General features: G+C 35.9%; 1 protein-coding gene and 1 long non-coding RNA gene across 2 annotated transcripts in view; one reads left to right on the forward strand and one right to left on the reverse strand.

The window, feature by feature from the left end:
* Positions 1 to 335: 335 nt before the first annotated feature.
* On the forward strand, positions 336 to 5,926 carry LOC129058085 (uncharacterized). Its single transcript, XR_008522931.2, has 2 exons — positions 336 to 4,273; positions 5,018 to 5,926. It is a non-coding gene; the product is annotated as an uncharacterized LOC129058085 (long non-coding RNA).
* Positions 5,690 to 27,020, reverse strand: part of GTF3C3 (general transcription factor IIIC subunit 3) — a 35,900-nt gene continuing 14,569 nt past the window's right edge. The window contains 11 exon segments of the mRNA NM_001134081.1: positions 5,690 to 6,425; positions 8,295 to 8,447; positions 11,664 to 11,788; positions 13,457 to 13,647; positions 14,619 to 14,856; positions 16,844 to 16,979; positions 17,738 to 17,839; positions 18,161 to 18,363; positions 20,601 to 20,772; positions 22,273 to 22,376; positions 26,523 to 26,595. Of these exon segments, the coding sequence (NP_001127553.1) occupies positions 6,303 to 6,425; positions 8,295 to 8,447; positions 11,664 to 11,788; positions 13,457 to 13,647; positions 14,619 to 14,856; positions 16,844 to 16,979; positions 17,738 to 17,839; positions 18,161 to 18,363; positions 20,601 to 20,772; positions 22,273 to 22,376; positions 26,523 to 26,595 (1,620 nt within the window). The 3' untranslated portion in view covers positions 5,690 to 6,302.

The raw sequence follows: 27,020 nt of genomic DNA on the forward strand, positions 1-27,020 counted from the left end.
GCCCACAGCCACCCCTTCCCCCAGGTGTTCTGTACCAGGGAGATGGTGGTTTTATCTATAAGTGCTTGACTGGAGCTGCCTTTTTTTTTTTTTTTTTTTTTTCAGAGATGCCCTGCCCAGAGAGGAGGAATCTCGTACTTGGTTTTTTGGCATGGTGGTGCGAGCCTGTAATACTAGCTACTTGGGAGGCTGAGGTAGGAGGATGACCTGAGCCGGGGAGGACTAGGTTGCATTGAGCTGTGATTGCACCACTGCATTCCAGCCTGGGCAACAGAGCAAAACCCCATCTCTTAAAAAAAAAAAAAAAAAAAAAAAAGAGGCTTGGCATCCTTGGAACTAGTTATAACAGAATTGACTACTGCTTGTCCTCTTTTATGCAGTTGCAGGTCACTGGGCCAGAGGTATCTGTTTATTGGCTTTCTCTTTCTCCTCTACACTTGCGTGAACTCCCTGAATAGAAACACCTGACTGTCTACTAAAATGCCAAGTGGTCCTGCTAACTCTAACTCTTCACATTAGCGTACTTACCCTGAACTGCAAACAGGATAAATTTGGGGTATGATCTTCAGGGTTATGATTAGACTTTTCATGCTTCATCTGGTTGCCCTGATACCTGCTAGACTTGTTTAGGTTAAGGCTGAAAAATGGGCAGCAAGAAACACATACTAGGGTCCACTGCCCTTCTTTCAATGCTGATGGGAGCCACACAAACAGAGCTTATGGATCTGATTGCTCAAATGTGGAGGGCAAGACTGAAATTTTTTTCTATTGAAATGTTAAGTTAGACAAAACATATTAAGACAATTTTATGAAATACAGTCCTAAATTTATAGAAATGTACTGCCATCTACTGCATATAAAAAATCATTGCAGGATATGTTCCTCCCACTGGAATTATTTATAATCAAGCAGTCACACACACTGAAATGTACATGAATTTATAAGATATGGCAACTGCCACAAAGAACTCATTTAGACTTTTTTATAACCTTTAATTTTCTTATCTGAAATGTTCTCAATTTTCCATTTTGTCTCTAAATTCTATTTTCATACTTTCATTGAATTAATTTTTGCAATGACATTTTAAATCTCAATGTTCTCATTCTTTGAATTCCTTCCTTTTAATAGCATCCTCTTGTTTCATGTGTATGGTATTTTCTTATCTGGGGATATGAACTGCATTTGCTTTTCTATTTCCTGCACGAATTCTGTTCCCTTTGCGTTCCTTCCTCCCCTCCCATTGCTTATATGGATCTCTCCCACTCCTGAAGTATTCCTCAGTAGTCTGATGGTCGTGAGCTGTCCACTAATGCTGCTAGCAAGGTGCTAGCAAGCTGACAGCAGTGGGAGGGGTTTGTTCACAGGCAGGCAGGCAGGCTTCTCTGGCCAGGATGGGCTGTTTCATTGAGAACCCTCAAACTGCCAGTATATATAAGCATTTTTTTCTTAGACAGGATTTCTCAGAAAGGAACCCTTTAACTTCCTGCTTAGAGGATGTTAAATAGATGCCAGTTTTCTAGGAGCTTAGGAGGAGAAGGCAGCTGGGCATGTCGCTGCTCAGTGTGTAGATGTCCACTTAATCCTCTGCTTTCAGTATAACACTCTGTCCTTCATCTCTGCCTGGTATTCCCGAATCCAGAGGTCCTGATTCCACAACTCCAGAAGATAGACCACCAGTGTTCCATGAGGGAGTGGGACAGTTTCCTTAGGTGAAAAGGGTAACTAGGAGGGTCTCACTGTGGCTTAACAGACTTTCCACTGCTCCCGTTTTTGACCACACTTTACCTGTCTTTGGAGGAACCTAGTGGACAAGCTTTAAGTTCTTGAATCAGCTTGCTTCTGCCCTCTCCCCACCACCTCCTGTGGGCACTTAGCTTTCATTTTTCTGTATTTAGTTACCAATTGCCCATTTGCTTCCTAGTTTCTAAAAATTATTTTGTCGTCTCTCTGTTATCTCTTATTCTTTTTGGCCTGGAGTTTATACTGTCTTTTTTGTTTGCTGTGTTTTGTTGGTTTTTGGATTTTGGAGGTAAAAGTAACTGTGTTACTTTTGAGATGGAACAGGGACCCCTCTTAGGGGCCTGCAGCCTGTCCCCGTACCAAACAAAATTTTTTTTAAATCTTGAATTCCTTCAAAAAAAATTCCAGATACCTAACTAGCCCTAAAAAATAACGTAATAAACAAAAAGATAATAACTTAAAACAATAGCCAAAAAAATTAGTCACTGGATGATTTGGGTCTCTATAAAAACTAAAAAGAGCATCTTATAACATGTCCCTAAGTTGTTTTTCAAAAAACCAGACCCGCCACCAAGTGGATCCACTGACACATAAACCTCTAATAAGGGGGAAATGAAGATTAAATGCTGCCATTCCTTGCTCTGAATTTCTTCCTGAAGGGTCTAAAAGAAGTCATGCCCACGAGCCAGGGCTAACATTCTTTTCTGATGACCCTAAAATTTTAAATAAAGCTTCTCTTCCTTAACCAATTACACAAAAAAATCTTTAAATCTGTTACCTATAAGCCCCCACTTCAAGATATCCCACCCTTTTAGGCCAAACCAATGTATTATAGAATCTCCATGTATTAATTTACAATTTTCCCATAACTCTTGCTTTCTTAAAATGTACCCCTGCTTTTAAAAACCCTTCCTTATGAGCCATTGGAGAGGTCAGGTCCTAAGTATAAACTGCCCAATTCTCCTTGCTTCAAGGTGCCTACAAATAAATGCCCCCCTTTCTCCTGCTGAAAACCTTGGTATAGATGTTTGGCCTTACTATGCTGGGCAAGCAGACCCCAGTTCAGTTTAATAACATTGTTGAGATTTTTCAATAATTCATTAGTATTGGTATTTATTATAACTTCTAGTTTCCCTCCATGCAAATTTGACCACTCCTTATATTGTCACCTAAGTCGTTAATGAACATGGTGGCATGTCATTTGCAGTTTCTCTCCAGTCCACATCAGTCTGTCAACATGCATTCTTTGAGTTCGGTCATTCCACCAGCTGAAGAACCAGCCACACTTTCCCATTCAATCCACAAGCATATCACAGCAGTCTTCCTCACAGACTCTGCTAAAACCCAGATACATAAAATGTAAGATAGTCCTCAGAACCACCAGTCTAGTACCAAGCAAAAAGAGTGTATCTCCTAAAAGACTGAAGTGGAAGTTATTATAGAATCAAGGATATCTTGATCAAAGAATCCATCTGGATTCTAGAATGAATCCAAGGGTGAGAAGGCAGCTGGCCTTTTTGCTTGGAAAAAAGAGTAAGTATCCTAAGGAACATCACTTCAAAGAACACACAGATGGCTGGAATCATGCCAGGACTAACATGCCCAAGTGGTTTCCAGAATCCACCTTTTGCCCACTTAAAAAATTCAGTTCGTTTCATCATTTTGTTCTGAGAATGCCTCAAAATTATAATTTGCAGTTTCATAGCATAGCCATTAGTATAGGGACTATGGGCCTGGAGATGCAGTTCATTTCTAGTCCCCTTACCCATATCCTCACCCAATGTCTTGGCCATTAACTCCTTTCCTACCCTGTTCAGTATTATGTTGGAGTATACGTTCTTTCAATATGAACTATAGTATTATAATACTATTAGCTTTACAACACCACAGCAGGAACATTCCTCCTGTTCTTGCTCTGAACGATTTTGAAAAGCCTGTTTATTATGGATTAGACTTTGTGACACTACTTGTAATTCAGCAACAAATTTTTATATTCATTTGTTTGCTTTATACTTTCTTCCTATGAAAATAGCTAGAAAGCAGTAATGCTAAATTAAAAGAAAGATGGAATGGTGGTTGATCAGTTCAAAATTTTTTGTGTGTGCATTTAACAGAAAAACCCAAGCTGGTGTAAATATTAAAGTGGAAACTATAACAGAATCAAGACTATCTCCTAGAACGAATCCAAGGGTAAGAAGGCAGCTGGCCTTAGGACAGAAATGAAAACTGGAAATCTCTGGGACTTCAGAGAGAACTCTCCCCTTCGCTCATCTTTACTTCTCTTAATGCATACACCTCACTTTTTTTTTTTTTCCCAACAGAACAGGTTAACTGCTAGTTGACCTCATTGTTCTGAAGTTCTGGCCCCACATGAAGGCTCTATTTCAAGTTTGAAATTCCCAGGGAAGGAGGGAGGAAACTCCTGATTGGCCCAGGTTGGTTCAGGAGCAGACTCCCTCCTCTATCAACTGTGATCATGCAGGAGCAGCAGAATCTCAGTGCATAAAACAGGTACCAGGACCCCACTGCTAAGGTGAGGATGGGAGGTAAGAGAATATGAGCTTTTAAAAAGATACCCCAAAAGATGGTTTTATACAGGGGCTTTGATGGGCTGAAGGCCTGGAAGACAGAAACACTGCCAATGTCTTTTTTCTTTCTAAAATAAACTTATGCTTGGCTGGGTGCAGTGGCTCACACCCGTAATCCCAGCACTTTGGGAGGCCGAGGTGGGCAAATCACGAGGTCAAGAGATCGAGACCATCTTGGCCAACATGGTGAAACCCTATCTCTACTAAAAATACAAAAATTATTAGGTGGAGGTGGTGGCGGGCACCTGTAGTCCCAGCTACTCGGGAGGCTGAGGCAGAAGAATCACTTGAACCTGGGAGGCGGAGGTGGTAGTGAGCAGAGATCATGCCACTGGACTCCAGCCTGGAGACAGAGCGAGACTCTGTCTCAAAAGAAAAAAAAAAAAACAACTTATGCTGTTGTTACTCTGAACTACAGCAACTATGTTCTTCTGAAGGAAAGTCTCTGAGCGAGGAGCAGCTTGCTAGTGATCTTGAACATGCTATTTAATCTCTAGGTACAAGGTGGTGATGACAATATCAATAATAACAACTACCTTGCAGTTCCCTGAGAGAATCAGAGATAACATATCCAAAGTGTTTAGCACAGTACTTAGCATATAGTAGCAGAGTAAAAACTCAGCAAATGGAAGCTATGATTTTAAAAGCTAAACAAAACTATGCAATATCAGCTTTTTTTTTTCCCTCAGGGAGACTTATTTTCTCCACGGCTATTTAGTAGACACTGGAGCCACAGTCCAGTGAGCTAATTTAAGAGAGAAACTTGGAGCACAGAATGCTCAGTTCCACAGAATTCCAACACACAAGTCTAACTTATTACTGTATCTCAGTTACCTCTACCATTACCTATAAATGGCATGAAGTAAAAAATAAGCATGTGAAACAACCTCAATTATAAAAATAAAATGTACTTAAATTATACAGAGTGCACAATATATTTACTTACTTATTGCATAAAAATTCTGCTCAACTAGAAAGTTTTGTGTACAGTAGAAACAGTGGTAAGAATTTCTAATAAGTCCCAATTTTATTTCTTTGATCCTAAGCCTCTACTTGTTTCCCTCCCACAATTGGGCTGGGTGTTACTAACCCATGTGCACATTAATTACAGCATTTATTTTTCCCTAAAAAGTTGTTATTAAGCTAACAGTATATCTAAAAAGTATAGTTAACTTAAATTCAAAAACATACAATAGTGGAGATGAGCAAAAAAAAAAAAGTTTTTTACTTTATCAGCAGTATGTCCTTTATTCCATACGTACTACTTGCCCAGTCTTATATTCCTTGTGATCTTGAAATGGAAACCATGTCCTGTTATTGAACAAGCTCTTCTCTATTTTTTCATCAGAAAGCCACAAATATAGATAAAGCATTTTTTTATTTGCCTTGGAGCAATATATTTTGAATTAAGCCCAGCCTCCCATGTTTCAGTTTAGGTAGCTAAGATACATGCAGGTGAAAAGTAAAAAACTAAATTATTTGTCTTTCTACCTACCACATAACTATTTTACATTTTCTTAGGTGCTTAGTTATCATGGTCATGACATCATAAAGAGTCCCACTTTGTCTTTCCTTTAATAATAAGCAACCTCTGTTTATACGTATTTGAAAAACTGCCTCATGTGATATTGACAGAGCTATAGTATTAAATACAAAGATGAATAAATGGTGTGAGTGAAAAATAGTGTATTCAATTCCAAGCTAGCTCAAAGGCTTATACGTCCATTTCAGCATTGGGAACAATTCACTATAGAATGTGAAAGGAAAATGACAGAACAATATACAAATTTTTGTAGGAATAATTTTGCATATATACCACAAGACCATTATCACATATTAAAAATAAATACACTGTTTGTTAGGTAATTCTGAAATTGTCATTTCTATTTTGGAGTTACAAATAATAAGCCCTGAGACAGAAGATACTGGTCCTCACACAGCAGCTGCCATTGCTCCGTTCTCAGTTGCGGTGCTTTATATAGAACAATAGGTATACAAAAGCCTTTGAGCCATTCCGGTATTCCCACTGCTCTGATAAATGAGAGACAAGTTGTAGGCAATATCTCTTCGTAAGTCTAACTGGTCAACTTCTATACCCTAGGGAGAAAAAGATAGATACCTTTATGTTTAATATTTCCAACTGTCAACCGGGACAATTTTATGGCAAATTAATAGTTTTATAAGTGTAAGTAAGTTTTCAAAAGCTATTAAAGCTCATGTACTAAAAAAAACTATAAAACTATGCATATACCTTGGATCAATGCTGATTCAGTTAACAGCATCATCAAATATTTTAACTGTCTAGCCAGTAAATTTAAAGTCTCACCCACAAGCTACAGCAGAATAAACGCCAGATGAATTTTGGATTTTAGAGTTAAAAAAGAAACCATACAAGAAAAAATACAATGGGATAATTAATATAATCTTGGATAGGAAAAGTCCTTTTTATGATAGCAAAAGTAGCAACTATAAAGGGAAAGATTGGTATGACTTCATAAAAAACTTCTCTGTGTAAAAATAACATAGTATTAAATGAACACCAATGACCAGATGGGAAAACAATTCCTATGCTATTACAGAAAGGCATATAAAGTGTAGGTTTAGGAGGGATACAACAAATTGAGTCTAATATTACCTCAGGGGTATTATAGTTTTTCCCACATACATAACAAAGCAATGAATTCAATGGAATAGATTAGACCTATGTTTCTAATCTTCCCCAATATAAAAACTTTGGGTCAACTGAAAAAAAATCTGCAACAATTAAAAATGATACCTATAAAGCTCAAGGAACAAGATGTAACAATATTTATGAAATAACACTGTATAAACGACCTTTAATAAACAACCTCTTAGGTGTATTTGAAAACTGCCTCCAGTAATATTGACAGGACTATAGTATTAAATGCAAAGATGAATAAATGGTGTGGGTAAACAATAGTGTTTTTATACATATAAAAATATATATAAATATGTATATATGAATATGCATATACACCTATTTATATATATACATATGCATGTATAAATATTAAATATGTATAAAATACATATTCAAATAGTAAATTTATATATAAAAACAACATCACTATAAAAATATATATTCATTTGTTTAAACTGAACAGTAATAGAAAACAATTGTGCCAGGTGCAGTGGCTCACGCCTGTAATCCCAGCACTTTGGGAGGCTGAGGCAGGAGGATCACGAGGTCAGGAGATCGAGACCATCCTGGCTAACATGGTGAAACCCCGTCTCTACTAAAAATACAAAAAATTAGCCAGGCGTGGTGGCAGGCACCTGTAGTCCCAGCTACTCGGGAGGCTGAGGCAGGAGAATGGTGTGAACCCAGGAAGCGGAGCTTACAGTGAGCCGAGATCGCGCCACTGCACTCCAGCCTGGGCAACAGAGCAAGACTCCATCTCCAAAAAAAAAAAAGAAAACAATTGTGAGGGAATACAGGGATTATGAGTTTTAAAAGTTTTTTTCTAATACAGTGCTATGTTAAAATACATTTAAAAATTAACATATTTCAGGATTTAAAATACAAATCAGACTTTAAACACAGATCATCATGGTATTGGCAACACTTTATCTTTAAAAAAAACTACATTAATACTGGTCTTTCATCTTTATAAAGAAACATGTGAGTTACACTTGGAAACAGTCACAATATTCTTCAATATTCAGACGTTATGTCTACCAGTTCCTGTCTGTAAAGCACAGGAACTACCTTGGGAACTAAAGTGCTCACAGCCACAAGCTGTATATGTTCATATGGTTGCTGGTCCAGTCATAAGGCTCAGATGTCGAAGTGCTACCTGTTCCTGAACATAATTACGTAAACATACTGAGTAAGAGAAAATACATTTTAATATACAAGCTATAATTTACTGGCTGGACTTAGCTAACTGCCCTTATCTACAGACAGATGAAATGAAGTGTCTCAGTTTTAAAAATGCACAATACCTCTACCACAAGTGGAGGGAGCTCCAGGGCCTTCTGATAATAGTGGATTGCAAGATGAATCAGCCCCAACTGATGAAGGCCACGGCCCAAATTGTAGAATGATTCCTGGCAGGGCCCACGTAAACTGAGGTATCGATTTAGAAAGGAAAAGCCCTAACCAAAAAGAAAAAGATAATTCAATATTTCACTGATTTGACAACTATGTACTAGACCACTGTATTACCAGATGCTGAAAATACAAATATTTTTTAAAAACCTATCTGCTTAGTGTCCTATTACTGTGTAGTATTACAGTGTAGTTAGGTGTCAACATTATAGCTCTTCTGAAGATGTAAGAATTTTTTTTAGCTAGATATAAATATTCACAGAAGACAGTCAAATGTTACAACTAGCTACCAGAGATTCATAATCTACAAGTACACAAAACTTTAAAAAAATAATTTCAAGTTGGCTTGTGCCATTATAGGCCAATAAACTTCTTGATGTGAGAGTGATGCCTAAAAGATTGAGCAAGATATAAAATAATGATAATGTACAAAGGTTTCCTCTCAGGAGCAAATTCACTTGAGTATACTTAACCTTTTAAGGTAAATTTTACCTTTTATAAGTTACTTCTCAGGACCTTGATAACCTCTTAACCCAAAAAACTGGATTTTTTTTCTCCTGAAAGCTTCTGACTCAAAGACTATGGAGAAACTATTTCAGAGCACCACTACAATGACACTGGCTCCCTGTGGGTCACACAGTCCAAAAAGCAACTTGTTTCTTTACCTCTTCCCATATTCACTTTCCCTTTTAATAGAGCTTCAGCTTTTATCATTCACTGAAATTACAAATTGCAAAGGTCCAAGAGTCCTAATTAAGTAATCAAATATATTACCAGATAATTAAGAATAAATCAACTAATTTATGAATATAGAATATAAAATGTAATTCTTCTCTAGATGATCTGCTATATAATAAGTGGTCACAAATTTTCCTTTATAAATAGGTAAATAAATAATAAAAATGAATTATTTTAAATGAATGCATTTTAGGGGTAGTAATACTCATGTTCAGTATACAAATCATACTTTCTACATAATAAAATAAACTATTTGTGTGACTATGACCTCTATTCCACTGAAACACACAGCTCTCTTAAGTACCAGCAGACTATTTGACTGTTAATTGCAAAGAAATATCAAGTATTCATAGTTAAAAATGACAAGACAAATTTAAAGATAAAAATATGAGGAAAAAGGAATAGTAATCTCAGATGAATTGTTGTAATGCAAATGAACCTGTAGGTCCTCTAATACAATAATGGAATAACTTGCTGCCCTTTAAGAAATGTTTAACAAATTTAAGAGGATAATCTGAAAGACTATTCCAATAATATTTAGTGATTTAAAAACTAGCCAATGTGGGTAGCCACTTTATAGGTACTGTGAATTATCAAATTAAAAAACTGCAAAACAAATTCTATTGTTCTATTCTGTTCTGTTCTCCCAGATGGAGTCTTGCTCTGTCACACAGGAGTGCAGTGGTGTGATCTCAGCTCATTGCAACCTCCACCTCCTGGGTTCAAGCGTCTCTCCTGCCTCAGCCTCCCGAGTAGCTGGGATTACAGGCACACGCCACCACACCTGGCTCATTTTTGTATTTTTAGTAAGACCCAGTTTCGCCGTGTTGGCCAGGCTGGTCTCAAACTCCTGACCTCAAGTGATCCACCCGCCTCGGCCACCCAAAGTGCAGGGTTTACAGGTGTAAGACACTGTGCCCGGCCAAAAACACACAGTTTAAATTGAAAAGAAAAGAGTTCTTTTAACATTATGTTACATTTCAAACATTTAAATCAAATTAATCACTAAAGGGCCCAATGTACTCACTGTCTATATGATATTAAATAAAAGTAGAAGTAATGAAACATTAACGATTTTACTTTTAATACAATATAAAGGTAAGAAAGATAATAAACCATAAAAAAAATTGTTTTTTTTTTTTAGGTAGTATAATAGAAAACTAACTATAGTCTTGTAGCAGGAAGAAAGAAAAATAAGAAATTAAAAGTTTCAGAAATGATGCCATTTACAATAAAACCTGCTTCTCAGAAACTTTTTTTACGGAAAATGTTTAACATACACAAAAGAGATTAGTCCAGTGAACTTCCATATACTCATTACCTCGTTTCATCTCTACCTCCAACCATTTGAAACCTCCTATTTAACTATAAAAGTAACTTGAAATTTAGCTTCCATATTACTTCAAAGTATATGAATTTTTGTCCTACCAAGCCCAAAAACTACATATTTTACATATTTAATGAGTTAATCCATAAAATTTTCCTATCAATTTTTACCAGAATTTTATGAGGGCAAGAAATTCCACCTATTACTTACTGCTATGTCCGTGGTTCCTGGCACACAATGAGCGCTACGTTTAATTTATACACAATCCTACATTACTTAATACAGCAAATAGTATCCATTAAGGAAGAAAAAGAAGCTTTGAGGAAAAGGTAGATAGAATATAAAAAAGGAAAAATTTAGAAGTTTTTTTCAGGGTTTTTAAAAAACGTATTATAGAAATTTTCAAATATACAACAGTAAAGAGACCACCTTAATGAACCCATACCTAGTTTCAACTGTTATCACCATTTTAATGCAGGCTTTATTTTAACCATTTTACTTCAAAAGAAACAAAAAGCCCCTTACTAGACCCTGCTACTCCATTCAAGTCAACATTTTCTTTCTTTTCTCACCTACTACTTAATAAAAGACATGTCTATACCATATCATATTTTGGAAACATCAAACATACAAAAATGAAGTCACAGAAATGAAAATGCTGAAGGCAAAGTAGTGAACAAGACAGACAAGATTTCTGATCTGCTGGACTTTAAACTTTTATTAGAAGAGACAAGCTATTAAGGTAGACAACAAGAAACATAATTTCAAATTATTATAAGAACCACAAAATTTTAAAAGAACAATTTGTTGGTGATGGTGTAAGGAAACAGGCACAATCATATTATTGTATAATTTTTTTTTTCAACTACTTTAAGTGAATCTTCAGTACCTAAGATGGCTAGAGACCTTGAGGACCAGACTATAAGGAAGCCTGCCAGTGCATTCCTCCAGATTCTGCCTGTGTCTTTGTCCTTGTCCCTAACGACCTGGCTGTGTACCTTTACTATATCGCTGTAAAGTCTTAATCATGAGTATAATTATATGCTGAGTGCTGAACAGTGGGGTAAATGTTGGGGACCCCGTCATGTGTACTGAGAGCATTGTATATTACTTTTGAAGCAGGATTTTTTTAAAAGTATTAAGTATATTCATTTTTAAGAAACATAAAATCAAGTAACGAGAAATTTGAGTGAATTACCTGTACAATAAGAGCATGTCTCCGTAACACATACTTCTGAGATGCCATATGAATAAAGGTTAGGCCTATACAGAGGCTATAAAGAGGTTCGTCAGGGTGAGTGCGAAAGGCTTGCACATACTGTCCTGGAAAATAAGCAGTGGTGTCAGACGGGGTGACAAGAGTTCTTTATTTCTTCAACACTTTTAAGGCCAAACATTACTGATTTTAACATACATAAGGTGGACATTCTATCTTAAATAGCAACCAGAGACCTATTAATTTGAATTTTAAAACAATGTATAAAATATAATTAAAACAAGTTCCCCATGAATGTATGCTGACCATGAAGATTCATATGAGGAACTAAATTAACTTTTTCTAGGCACAGCTAGACATTTCCATGTAAAGTAATACTTCCAAAATAAACAATTTATCAGCTGCAATCATTAAATCTATTTGGAAAAGAATGGAGGAGGTGTGTTTTGGTGAACATTTCTATAGAATCAATTGATCTGTTTTATAAATTCAAATGTGGTGGATCATGGAGGTGAGAAGAGGAAAGCTTTGTTTTGTTTTTTAGACTACGGGTGGTTTTCCCAAATGTAGCAACTATTTGTTTTTTTCTGAGAAAGCTAAATGTATCCAATAACAGAATAAGAATTTGGAGTTTTATGAATTACATGTATTCCATATATACAATCATCTCTTGTCAAAAGCCTAATCATATGCAGCAGGGGGATTTAAGCAAGTTTTTCTCATAAAGGAGTAACATATAATGATCACATATAGACTAAAATTTCTATTCCTTCTGGCTTCTATTTTGGAAGGAATGGCACCACAGAATCTCTTAGGCAGCAAAGATGGTAGACTGCCATTTGTCTATCATTTTAACCTTTTGTAAAAGTTTCTAATATAGGAAAATAAAATATGTATATTTTCTTAATATAAAACAATTCCACAAAGCACACGCAAAAGAGGAATGTTTCAACATCTGATGTTTGAGGTTACTGGATGAACAGTGATAAAAATACGAGCCATACACAAGGAATCATGAAAGTATTAAATAGCCAAAAACCATAGTTTACTCATAAGAAGTAAATCTGGCAACACCAGCTTTTAGGTAGTAAGACATGCATGCCTAATTTTAAGTTTAAACATTTAGTTAGGTATTTTTCTACTTGTTTGCTTCTTCTTTTTTTTTTTTTTAAAGGAGACTCTGCAAGTAATACTTGCTTACTTCCGATTCTTTATTACAGAAATTCCTTATTATAAATAATTAATGAAGTTTCCTTGAGTTTAATTAGAATTAGTAAGCACCACATAAATAAATCTTAATATAGATTTATCTCCTAAAGGAATGAACTTTCAGCAAATCTTGAATATGTTTTGTATTATAGCAAATTAAAATCTGGTGGCAAAAGCATCCATAATTAATGAAAATCATTTTAAAAATAGGCCTAAGCAGGGAGAACTGTTGACCTTTAAATAAGACTTATATCAGCCTTTTACAACCAAAGCTTAATTAGAATAACAAATATCAATATTAGTAATTATCATTTTTGCTATTATATCCACTTACTATATGTGCCAGGCACTGTTTTAAGTTCTTTATATTGACTCATTTAATTTTCACAATAATCTACAAAGTAGGTCCAATTATTATCTCCATTTTAGAGATCAAGAAACTGAGGCAAGAGGAGGTAGAATAATTTGTCACAGTGGGGCTGCTAATTAACCCAGACAGTTCCAATCCAGAGGCTAGGCTCTTCACACTATTTATGCTTGACAAAGTCACATGCCAGGACACTTACCAAGTGCATGCTTAAAACTACCAGATACAAATGCATTGTGTCCATTTAAGACACATAGGGCATGATTTTCTGGGTTTTTCAGCATCAAACGGAGACAGAAGCGATGATGTCGTACATCTTGGGAGTGCATAGTAACTTGATTGAAAATGTTCCAGAGCTGGGGTTTATTGACATTTTCCATTACCATTATCCTAAAATTGCAGGAAGAGGGTGAGGGAGAAAATAATGTAAAAATCTTCCTGATTTCTGAAAATGAAACCCTTCGGTGCTGTCCTACCAGCACTGAAATGTACCATCCTCCAACAAGGAAAAGCAGATAGTTTCAACCTATTTAAAGCAAAACTCTCCTACGCAATAAAAGATTTTTCCCAGAAAATGTTGCTTAAGTTAGTGTTTCTACATCTTATTTCTACTTTCAACAAAACTTTTAAACTAAAACAGAAGCAAGTGGTTTAGGTTTCACTTTTTCTCTCCTTGCCCACTATAGCTGCAGTACCGAATAACAACTCATAATAATATTTGCCAGGCATTGGCCGGGCACCGTGGCTCACGCCTGTAATCCCAGCACTTTGGGAGGCCGAGGCACCCGAGGTCGGGAGTTGGAGACCAGCCTGACCAACATGGAGAAACCCCGTCTCTACTAAAAATACAAAATTAGCTGGGCCTGGTGGCACATGCCTTTAATCCCAGCTACTTGGGAGGCTGAGGCAGGAGAATCGCTTGAACCCGGGAGGTTGCGGTGAGCCGAGATTGTGTCATTGCACTCCAGCCTGGGCAACAGGAGCAAAACTCCATCTCAAATATTAATAATAATAATAATAATAATTGCCAGGCATTGTTAAAAAGGCATAACAACTCCTTTAACCTTCATCATAACCCTATGAGATGGTAGTATTATGATGTCCTTTTATAAGTGGGAAGACTGTGGCGCTAGAGATTACCTAACTAGCCTAAGGTCACGCAGCCGGTAGGCGTCAGGGCTGGGATTTGAACCCAGAAAGTCTGGTCCTAGAGTGCATCTTCTTATATACTGCCTCTGAGAATCACCAATGAACCAGTTTATTGTTTAACAGGAGAGCCAAAAGTAAAGTAGCTTCTAAATCAAAGTACATGTACTTACTCTATTAAAGAATCTAATTAAAATAAATAACTGGGAAGTCACCTGATATAGTTGTATGCCTTTCTGAAATTTTTGTCCAGAATTGCAGCAGACAGACCAAAGTATTCTAGTTCTTTGCGTTTTTGCCTGTCATCATAAAATGAGTAATATTCCAATGAGGAATCTACAAGCAACTCAGCCTCTTGAAATCGGGATAGGTCACATAAGGAGTATATGGCCTTCAACAGAAGATTCCACCAGTCATCCTTTGTCAAGACGCTTGTGAGCACTGCAAATATTGCTAAAATGAGACCAATGTAAACCAGTTAGGACACTGTATTTCCAGAAATAGCAGTATTAGAAAAATTCACATAATCAATTTTAAGACAAGTTTAATAACCATGAGCCTAAATTGTTGCCAGTGCTCTCCAGACAAAGATGAGAAGGGGTAGTTGCTTGCTTACACTCCTTCAATACTATCTGCTTCTTCTCCGCCAGTTTAACAATCTGCATTCCCAGGCACCTGATTCGGACTTGGTCTCTACAAGTTCCAGCTAGTTCCATCTGCATTTCTCCATGCTAGCTAGGATATATCTCCTCCAGCGTAGAACAAGTATTCTTTCTATGACTGCAATCCCATAGAGAAGCGGTCCTCAACCTTTTTGGCACCAAGGACCAGTTTCATGCAAGGCAATTTTTCCATGGACCAGGGCTGAGAAGGATGGTTTCAGGATAATTCAAGCACATTACATTTATTGTGCACTTTATTTCCATTATTATTGTTGTAATATATAATGAAATAATTGTACAACTCACCATAATGTAGAATCAGTGGGAGCCCTGAGCTTGTTTTCCTGCAACTAGACAGTACCATCTGGGGGTGATGGGAGACAGTGACAGATCATCAGGCATTCAATTCTCATAAGGAGCGTGGAACCTAGATCCCTCGCATGGGCAGTTTACAATAGGGTTTGCGCTCCTATGATAATCTAATGCTGCCACTGATCTGACAGGAGGGGAAGCTCAGGTGGGAATGTTCGCTTGCCCACTCACTGCTCACCTCCTGCTGTGCAGCCCAGTCCCTAGCAGGCCATGGACTGGTATCGGGGTTGGGGACCCCAGTGATAGAGGATTACATACATACAGGCATTCAAATGTTTGCTCAGCAAAAGACTTCAAATTCATACTTTGAGATTCAAGTTCTTCATCTTTTTCTGATCTCAATTTTCTCTGCCTTAAAATGTCTCTTTAACAACCTCCTTCTCTTCCTTAGTTCTCTGTAAAAAGCCTCCCTTTTATAGCCCTTAAGGAATATCAAAAGCCATAAAAAATTTTACTGTCTTTGATCCAATAATTTTCCTTCTGAGAATCTATGCTAAACAATCAAAATATGGACAAATCTGTATGTATGAAAATGCTTACTACATTACTGCTTATAAAAGAAAACTGTCAAAAGTGATCATATGCCAAAAAATAAGAAAATGATTAAATAAATTACGGAACCACTATCCAATGGAATATTACACATTCCTTAAATATAACTATGAAGAGAACAGAGCAAGAAAATAAAATGTCTATGAGAAAATGTAAAGTGAAAAGATCACAGTACAAAGTTGCATGTAACATAAAAAAGGCTTAGTTCATCCTATCCTGGTACACCAGTGTAATGTGATCCTCACCATGATAAAATTTACAAAACAAAACAACAAAACCTTATGAGCCTAAGAAAAACTAACCATGGACCTCCAGTGAGGAATCACTAAAAGAAAACAGACAGATCACACAGGGAGAAAAATACAACATACAGAAACATGGTTAAAAACACAAGCTGCAGAGGTAGAAGCTGTCATCTTTTAAAGTTATATTACTTCAGACTAGGTCACAGCAACTTATTTTCAAAGAGTTTCTATGACTATTGCTACATTTGTTAAAAATTATTTCATAGAGAATGGAATATATATAAGTGAAGTCTCTGGACAAATAATCTACACTGTCATCTAATCTTCACAAATTTCTTAAAATATATTTTTAAAAAGTCAAAGTTTTGTTTTACTTCTTTCACAGATCCAAGCAGATGCTTTCCTTTTAATTTTTTTAATTTAAAGTATTTACATTTAGCCTTTCCTTTTTAACATCGAATGAGTTTATTACATTTGAGAGATTTACATTAGAAAATTTCATTTTATTTGAAAAGAATATTTTCAATTAGATTGCTGTCCAGTGTTACTTCATGAGTCTTTTTCAATTCAGCCAAATTTTATATAACATAATGCAAATGAAGTTATTACCTTTTGCATCACAATTTGCTGACTCTTGGTCATTGCTGTCTGATATTTTGTCTCTCGATACTTTAATAAGATAGAGATGCCTCTCTCCAGACTTGGAACTGGATATCAAACAAACTTGGGCTCGATTCATTGCTACCTGAATTAAAGATGAAAATTTCAGATTCTTTAAACAATAACTGTTTTGTTTAGAGACAAAGTCTTGTTATGTTGGCTCAGGCTGGATTTGAACTCCTAAACTCAAGTGATCCTCTCACCTTAGCCTCCCAAGTAGCTGGGACCACAGGCACATGCCACCATACCCAGCTCTAAACAATAATTTTTTAAAGAAAACCTATGGGTCACAGGTGCCACAAGACTGAAAGCTCCCTTAGTAAGAAAAAAGGAAACCAAATTACTACATTAAAAAACTAAAATTAGAATGAACTGACTTATTTTTCTCTTACCAAAGGAATTTTGGGTCACATTCCTCACCTCAGAAAGAAAAAAGGCAATTCACATTAACATTATAACATGCATACACACACATCCCCAGAGATACACCCACAGAGCTACCTCCCTGCAAATAAGCTGGACTCAGAAAGAATATTAGATCTGGAAAATACTTTTGCAAAGTGAGTAATTTTGGCACAAAGTACTGTTCACAGGGCCAATATCTGATAGACTATGGTGCTCACTTTTCTAAATATGTACTAGGTAAGATTTTCACTTAAGCTGCTGTCAAGAACTTTCAGTCATATACCAATAATCTCCAGCTTTTTTGTTTTTATCTTTCATTTCAAAAAGTTTGAGTTTAATGAAGTAAAACAATTATAAAGTAGTATAATCTATGTTTAAATGAAATACTAAACATTTAAAAAGTCAACAAGGCTAACATAAAGAAAGATCATGACCCACCTTTAAAAGCATGGCTAACATAGTAAGTAAGGTATCCACATAACCATACATTTTGCCTTGTGAAAACAACAGAGTAGAACGATGAAGCAATAACTTCAGTTCCTAAACAAATAAGCACATGATGATAAGCCTAACAAGATTCCTTTTCTACAAATTGTTTTATTTGCATAGAAACATTTTTAAAAACCAAACTTTAATAACATTTGCTTTATGGTCTTTCACAATAATTAAGAGCCAATATTTTAAAAACTATAATTTGTAATAAGTGGCTGAAACCCAATACTTAAAATCATTTTTCAAAAACTTGAATTAAAACACTAAAATAAAATTTTGGATATAAGCTATAGAGACATCCTTAACAGAGGAGAAAGTTCTAAAATATAATGTACCAAGAAAAACTTCCCTCTATGTGACATGGCCCACCTGCTGTGCAGCATTTGCATCCTGTGCTAAAGTATCTGGATCATACATTGGTTCCAGAGCTTCCAGAGCTTTCTCAGGCTGGCCCAGCTGCTGCTGAAGGGTAGAAAGTGAAATCCTTGCGTCCAAATGGAGTGGGGCCAGATCAACCACCTTGCCATAGCTTTCAGCAGCTCGCTCCATATAGCCTAAGGCCTTTAAACATTCTAAGACGATGTTAAAATAAAGCATAAGTATGAACTACAGATTTGTAAACTGACCAAAATTACTCTTCCATTTTAAAAGAAATATAGCAATATAAAAAATTATAACAAGAAATGAATACGTATTTCTAGTACTTTAAAACTATCCCTAATCTCTATTAATCAATCGATCTAATAAATTTAAATTGCTAAGGAGTAATCAGTGTATACATATAATTTAGGGTTCTGCTTTATTCATTGAACATTACATTTTAAACACTGTCTTCACTGGCATTTTCAACGGTTACATAATCAAATTGATTATGTAATTATATTATTTGCCATTTAGGTTGCTTTCGAATTTTTACTCTAATAAATAATACTGCAGTAAACATCTTCACATATATAAACCAGAGCACACAATCGGCAGACCAGTGTAACCCACAGGTATGTTTTATTAGCCCATAGTGCTTTTAAAAACTATTAACATCCTACATTTCTTAAAGTTAGGATTTTAATAAAATTCAGGGTATTGGATTCTTTTGAAAGTTCTGCATTTGGCCACAGTGGGTGCCCCATTCCCACATGACACATCAGTCCATGCAGAGAAAGTGCCCTTTAGAAAGGGCTCCTCAGTTTCCACCTCTCCCTAGTATTCTCTCTCTCTCACTTCACTCATTTTTGTTACCTGCCAGGCTCCCAAGTTTTGTGATCCCCAATAGAAACTACCTTCTCTCATCCCACTCAATTAGTTCCTGAGTATAAGTTCTCAGAAGTGAGGTTACTGGACCCTATTTCTCAAACTTTACACCCAATCAGTCAATCAATCAATCAATACATGCGATCATTTGAACGTGAAAACAAGTCTCTGTAAGCGTTTCTTTCCATCCTTTTCACTGCACTGTATCTCCTAAATATTTTTACCTCCAGTTGCTTTCTCAAATCTCTCCTGACTGTCTTTAAGTTAAATTTTGATAATAAAGGAAGAACACTAATATGGATGGATCATCACAGTGACACTTCTTACATTTTCTCATTTTTCACTTTAAAAATGTTTTATGTTGTTACTAGACTACAAGCACTGAATTCCTCTAATTATCTTTCTTATACACTGATCCCACATTTCTTTATCATTTTTAGATGGCTGTGAGATTTTATCTTTCATTCATCTCAAGCCACATGGGCTCAAAATGGAAACAGCATGTATCAGAATCATGATTAAATAGGATTTTTAAAATAATACACTATTAGTAACACAGGAGCAGTTTCAGTATCACAGCCCTAAGTAGAAAGGCAATAAAAACTAAAATACCCTGCTCATGTCTTTAAAATTCAAATCTCACAAATAATGCAGCTTTTTACGATGGTATTACATTTGTATTCATATTTATTCATCTAAACAGAAAAGTGTTATCTTAATCATTAAGTGCTCTCTTTCCTAGTTCATATCTGTGATGTGAGTGCACTACTGCCCCAAAATGCCAATCAATGCTTCTCTAGAGTTCTGTCATCATATAATACTTAAGAGCCATTAGTTTTCTGCCATCACATAGTATTTGAAACCAAGACTATTCAATCTTTAATGCGTCTTTTTATGTTGACTCAATAAGAAATCCTATTAGAATACTTTTTGCTTTCATGTAAGAGCCATTAGAGTTTTCTGCCATCACACAGTATTTGAAACCAAGACTATTTGATTTTTAATGCATCTTTTATGTTGACTCTATAAGAAATCCTATTAGAATACTTTTTGCTTTCATGTATTTCTTCAAAAGATTTAGTCATGTTTCTTAAGCTATTTTTTCCAGTCTAAATGATTCATTTCAGATTACTATGGACTTAGGCACAGTGTAATAAACGGCTGATAAAACCCAATTTTGAGCATGTGTGGCTCAAAGAGCATTGAAAAATATATTAATTTTCCCAATATAACATATTAAATATAAATCTACAAAAACTCTTCAAAATTAGATTTTGCCCCAAGTCTGACAATCCTTTACTAGAAACCAGACCCTATGGTTAAGAGAGGTTCAAGACAGGCATCTACCTCACTCTGGCATCATTAAGTAAATCGTTCCTCCAAAGCATTAGTGATGGGGAAATCACTTAGTAGCCTAGCAACACAATTTAAAATACTGACTTTCAAAAAACTCCCCTGAAACCAGAAACACTTGCACTATAATAATTATTACCATCTTGGGAAAGTAAGTTCTTGGCTGCTTATGATTAAAACTTCTTCCTCCCACAAAAAAAAGTGTTACCTGCATGACGAAGCCAAACTACTGCAAGGTTGTATCTTTCAGAGCAAACAAGAGCACTGAGGAGGGGAAGTGCAGAATTATATTCACCAACATCCAGAAAAGCTTCAGCAACATCTAGGTATAGGTCTCCCATATCTTCAGGATTCTGTTCTACTAGTGTTGTCAAGAGAGGCTAGACCACAAATAAAAGCCCCAAGTTAAACATTCATTACAAACGTGCACATCTATCTATAGCTTTTTTTTTTTTTTTTTTTTTTTTTGAAATGAAGTCTCTCCCTGTCACCCACACTGGAGTGCAGTGGCACAATCTTGGCTCACTGCAACCTCCGCTTGCTGGGTTCAAGTGATTCTCGTGCCTTAGCTTCCTGAGTAGCTGGGATTACAGGTGCATACCACCAGGCCCAGCTAATTTTTGTATGTTTAATAGAGACAAGGTTTCACCATGTTGGCCAGGCTAGTCTCAAACTCCTGGCCTCAAGTGATCTACCCTCCTCGGCCTCCCAAAGTCTATAGCTCTCTTTTTAACCTACATATCCGTTATAAGAGGCAAGCTGAAAAGGAGCAAGGCTTAATAAAAACAGCTTTATATGGTCATTTTTCTGTTCACTTCTGCCATCTTTATTTTAAATAACTCATACCCAGTGAACACATTTTGTGGATCTGTTTAAAGACAGGCATTGCAGGAACTAAGACACAGCTAATCTGTTTTTCTCTTCCTCTAACCAGCACAACATCCTGTGCCTCAGGGCTTTTGTGTTTGCTGATGTTTTTGGAAAGTTGTTTCCTTAGGTATCCCCGTGGTTTACTTCCTCACCTCCTTCAGGTCATTATTCAAATGTCACCTTTTTTGTTTGTTTTTGAGACAGGTCTGCAGTCTTTACCTCTTGGGCTCAAGTAATCCTCCCACCTTACCTCCCAAGTAGCTGGCACTACAGGTGTGCGCCACCACACCCAGCTAAATTTTTTGTATTTTTTGTAGACATAGAGTTTCACCATGTTGCCCAGGCTGGTCTTGAACTCCTGAGCTCAAGAGATCTGCCCGCCTCAGCCTCCCAAAGTGCTGGGATTATAAGTGTGCGCCATGGTGCCTAGCCAAATGTCACCTGATCCCCTACTGAAAACTGCAACTTTCCCCTGCCCCCAATATTCCTTATTTTCCTCCTTTTTTTTCCAGAACACTTATCACCAGCCAATGTCCCATATATGTTATGTATTTATTTTATTATCTAATCCCATTAAAACAAAAAAGCATCCCAACCCATGAGGGTATGGATTTGTATATTTTACTCAATACCTTATCCTAAGGTTTACAAAGTAGATGCTAAGTATTTTTTTTTTTTCAATAATATACTTGGTCCAAAGTCTGCACAAAAGAATAGCTGTCAGAATTATTATCAATTATCTAATTGTCTAATGACAATCTCAAATGGCCTAAAGACAATCTCAAATTATGATCTTTAGATTGTTATTTTAAAAGAAAAATAAATTACTGTAAGCCCAATTGCTTTAGTTTTTATAAGATATTCATACAAAATTATTTGATGCTTATTGTTACCTCCTTGGTTATTAAGAAATGTGAAACTCTAGGGTCAAGTTATAATTTCTTGACATCTAAAGAAAACAGATGGTGCATTTGATCTGAAGTATCTCAAGTACAGATCTTGTTACATACATTAAGTGGTTCAAGAATGTTGAGATGTACAAGGCAGACCATCAACTTCACTGTGATATCTATTGGCACACCATCAGGTATAGTGCAGGTAACATTCTCAGGACCTGGAGAATAGACAGACAAGAAGCAGTTCCTATATGCAAGCTTAAGATGTGTATCTTCTATGTAAGATCTCATTTATTTCATTCAAAGCAAATGATTCCACAGTCAATTCTTAGTGTGGCCAACTCTATTATAAAGTTCTTATATCTCTCTTAGTCTGTTCTTTGGTAGCAAGTATGCTTCCTATTCGATTTCTAATACCTTATGTACTTATCCAAAACTTACTTTCACACCTTCTACTAAACTACGGAGAACTAAAAAGACAAAAATATGAGGATATATGAACCCTCTCTTTTTTTTTCTTGAAAAGTCTCTTTTTAGTGTTCACTAGAAACAGGCTAAGAAAAGGATAAAATAATACTGTGTTATTTTCTAAAACCTCATTACAACAAAATAATTTTTAAAGCCCTGGGAAATTAAAGGAATTTTTATCCACATTTAAAGTAGTTTGCAAAGTCTAATAAATTCCAAATAAGTTTACATGTTTTTGTTTCAGAAAAACCTGAAGTATAGAGGACATTACAGATGTATCCTAAGTGGTGAAATAAAAAATTACTTCAAGAATTAAATAACTGTTATCTGTTTTACAGAACTTGTCATATAAATTATGACTCTTCCATACCGTCAGGTTCCACATATGCAGATTCAACCAACTGCAGATTGAAAATGTTAAGGGGGAAAAAAAATATATATATATATATATAAAAATAATAATACAAACTTAAAAAGCAATACAATTTAACAGCTATTTACATAGCATTTACATTGTATTAAGTATTAGGTTGGTGCAGAAGTAATTGTGGTTTTACCATTAATATTATAAGTAATCTAGAGATGATTTAAAGTATACAGGAGAAGATACATAAGTTACATGCAAATAATACACTATTTTATATAAGGGATTTGAGTATCCAAGGATTTTGGTATGAGGGGTGTCCTGGAGCCAATCTCTCATGAACACTGAGGGGAGACTATATTGCCTAAAATTACCAAGTTATAGGAGGATTTGGACAAGTTTAATTAAGAGACTGTTTTTATCACTGAGCTCTAAGCCAATAACTGGTATCAGAAATCCAATTGAGATATTTAGTCTGCTCAACGAGAGAGCAGAATTTACCTACCATGTAAATTTCCTCACACTAAGCCCTGAGCTCCATAAGGACAAGAACCATGTCTGACTCAAGGCTGTATCCACAGCACATTTCTTCTGTAGACAGTAGCTAAAGTCACCTGTCTGAGTAAGGACTAAACACAATGCAGTCATTTTAATGAGCCTTTGACTTTACTAAAATGGGATTCTATCTTTATCGTGTATGGGTTCTACATTCCAACTGTATCACTTTGATTTTCTTTCTAGAAATGCTGTTTGCTAACAGTCTGAAATGTTGGTGTCCCACCACAATACCTGTGTTGATACCTAACCCCCAAGGTTATTAAGAGGTGGGTCTTGGGAGGTGACTATGTGGGTGGGATTTGTGCCCTTGTAAAAGAGGTCTGAAGAAGCTTGTTTGTCCCTTTTGCCACGTGAGGACACAGCAAGAAAGCACCATCTATGAGAAAAGGGCCCTCACCAGACACCAAATCTGCTGGTGCCCTGGACTTCCTAATCTCCAGAACTGTGAGCAATAAATTTCTGTTGTTTATACATTACCCAGTCAAAGGTCTTTTGTTAGAGAAGTCCAAACGGACTAAGACACTGTTCAATAAAATATATCTATGTGTTTTAACTTTCAGCAAGAAAGTTATAGTATATGAAATACTTTAAATCTCAGCATAGGCCTTAAAGATATAGTGTGTATAGATGCATAGGTCAAAAACCCTGCTTTCATATCAAATTACAAAGTAAAACTCAACCTTATGTTGAATGCAAGATGTATGCCTAAAATCAAGTGATTCAGGAGAGCTGAAAATGACAAAGGTATAGCAGGCAGTTGCAAACAAAAAAAAAATAGGTGTCACAATCTCAATATGAGACAATGTAGAATTCAGACCAACTATGTTTAAAAAGGTAAGAAGGTCACTTCATAATGCTACAGGGCAGTGCTACTCAAACTAGTCTGGGACCTGTGCAGGTACACAAACTGTTACCAGTTCAATCAGGTAAGTATGGAGATTGAGAGTAAGTATTTAGATACTTTAATGGCAACTTGACAATGCTAAGGAAAGCAGTATATATATTTATAGCCCCTACAGCTTATATATTATTAACTAACATTTAACAACACTATCTTTTAAAAAGCTTGTCTTTGTGTCACTGATACTTTATTCTCCTGAACTCCCATTAGGTCTTTCACATTTAGAAGAATTTAAAAATGTGACTGTCAATAGACAATGCATAATCTACCATAAATGGTCTCATTTTTAAAAATGCATACTAAAAAACTACCTTTGCTCACTTTGGATCTGTTTTAATCTCCTAGTCTTCTGGACATATCTTTTTCTTTAAAGTTATTTCATCAACTCTAAGCTGCCAGATTTCAGATGCAGCATTATTTTACATGCTAAAAAATACAGAAGCCATTACTTAAACTCTAACCTGTTGTTGATTGATGTCACTATGTGCCAGGAAGGAAGGGAGGGAGGGAGGCAGGGAGGGAAGTAAAATATATTAAACAACAAAATGATTATATCTACAATTAAAACTTGAACAGAACTTGGTATTTCTCTACCAAGTTTTCCAAACAAAGGACAGATCTTCAACACAATTAAGAAGAAAAATCTTAAGCAGAAATTATGACAGTAAAATAATAACTTAATTGGGCCTTGGCTCGTGCCTAGGCCAGGTCCTAGTAAAGTATCGAAACTGGCAAAGCCTCCTTCACATGCCCTAATCCATGCTTTCATCCACAATTTCTACTCCTTATTCTACTCATTCACACCACCCTGATGACTCAACAGCCCCAACCACAGCCTGTGATCTGGTCCTGCTCTTCCAAGCAGTGCTCCTACACCCTGTGACTCAATCTGGATCATACTCCCTATGGGTGTCTGCTTAAACTGGGCCTCTATAAACATCTTCTGATCCTTGTATACTGCCCTCCTCTATTTTCCCATAACATCAACTTTGCTACAGAAATTATCACACAACTCTTAAACTGTATGCACCTCATTTGAACGCCTCTTCCCCCCTCCACTTCCTTGAGAGCAGGAAATATCATACTCATCTGCATAGTCTCCACACACCTAGCAGTCCCTTACAAGAAACTTACTGAACTGGGTTTCCCTTCCCCAACAACCTTCCACTGCAACATTTATCTGTCCCACATCTCACCTTGGGCCTTACTCTCTATGAATTAGCACAGATTGGCTTGTGTAAGTGAATTACTACTCACCATTAGGATGGATCATATTTTAAATAACAGTTTTTGTTTTTGAATAATTATGCCTTAGCCCAAAGGATTACATAATGATGGAATTTTTAGGCATCATGACAGGCCACGGAGGGAGCTGCTTTGAACCAGGCAGGACTCAGTACCAACTCACTTGCCCCTTCCAGATTCCATCAAAATCCTCACAGGGTAGAGGTTGAAGGTACTATACAGGAATTCTCTTACAAGAGCCGGGTTATATACTCTGCTCATAAAGATCAATTTAGCTACAACTTGATATAGGGTCTTGAATGTTAATATTTTTACAGAATAGGTTAATCAGTATGGTACAAAGAGACTGCAAGCCACACTTAGGTATAACTTTCTAACCAGATCACTAATTACATATTTGAGTTTTCAAACAATGTAGGGTAATCATATTAGTTTCTACTTATTATGTGAATGCTTAAGCTTAAAGTCGAATGTTTTAAATAAGAGCATTTTAGGTCCTATTTGAAAAGTAAATTGCTTCAGTGCTAAAGGTTTTTGATAAACTTCAGTAATTCGTTTTTTTTCCTATAAAAATGAATGAAAAAGACTGTCAATGAAAAATGCCATGTTCAAATGGACATACAGGGACTCAAATTTTTTTAAAGATTACTTGTAAGTCAATACTCACAAGATATGAAATCTCTGAGAAAAAAATGCTTCTTGGGAAAACTTATTATGAGAACATTAACTATCAACTCACCACAGTATGAAATAAATTTTCACCATAAAACGCCACCTTATGACCAAGAGAGGATTATATACACTTTCCTAAGCAGAGGAAACTACAACCTTTATTCTCTTCTGAGGTACCTTCTTCTGAAGTTTTTTTTTCCAGCACAATTCCAGAAAAATCTGTAATTACCTAAAAGAATGGGAAAGAAGAAAGGAAATAAAATATGTATGAAAAACCATTTCATAATGCAAAGATTTGTACAGTTATTTCAAATAATCCCTAATAAAAAGATGGGCTATAAAAAGAAACAGTCTTTTAAAAATGAGAAACCCTGTGACACATTAACATTTTAATATCCTATTAACTAATGCAAACTCAATGTATATAACTTCTCTATATCAAACCAACCTAACTTTCCCCCAACCAGCTTAAGAACTAAATCACAGCAATTCATCTGACTGTTGAGTCCTACTACCCTGAAGTACAGACATACTTAGCACCTGTGATAATGGCAATATTTTTTATTATGTTACTACACTTCATATTTCATACTGAATTGCTACAGAATCTAGAAATCACGTGTTTCCATATAGACTTTAAATATATACATAATT

The sequence above is a fragment of the Pongo abelii genome, chromosome 11, assembly GCF_028885655.2.
Source record: "Pongo abelii isolate AG06213 chromosome 11, NHGRI_mPonAbe1-v2.0_pri, whole genome shotgun sequence".
NCBI classification, from domain to species: Eukaryota; Metazoa; Chordata; class Mammalia; order Primates; family Hominidae; genus Pongo; species Pongo abelii.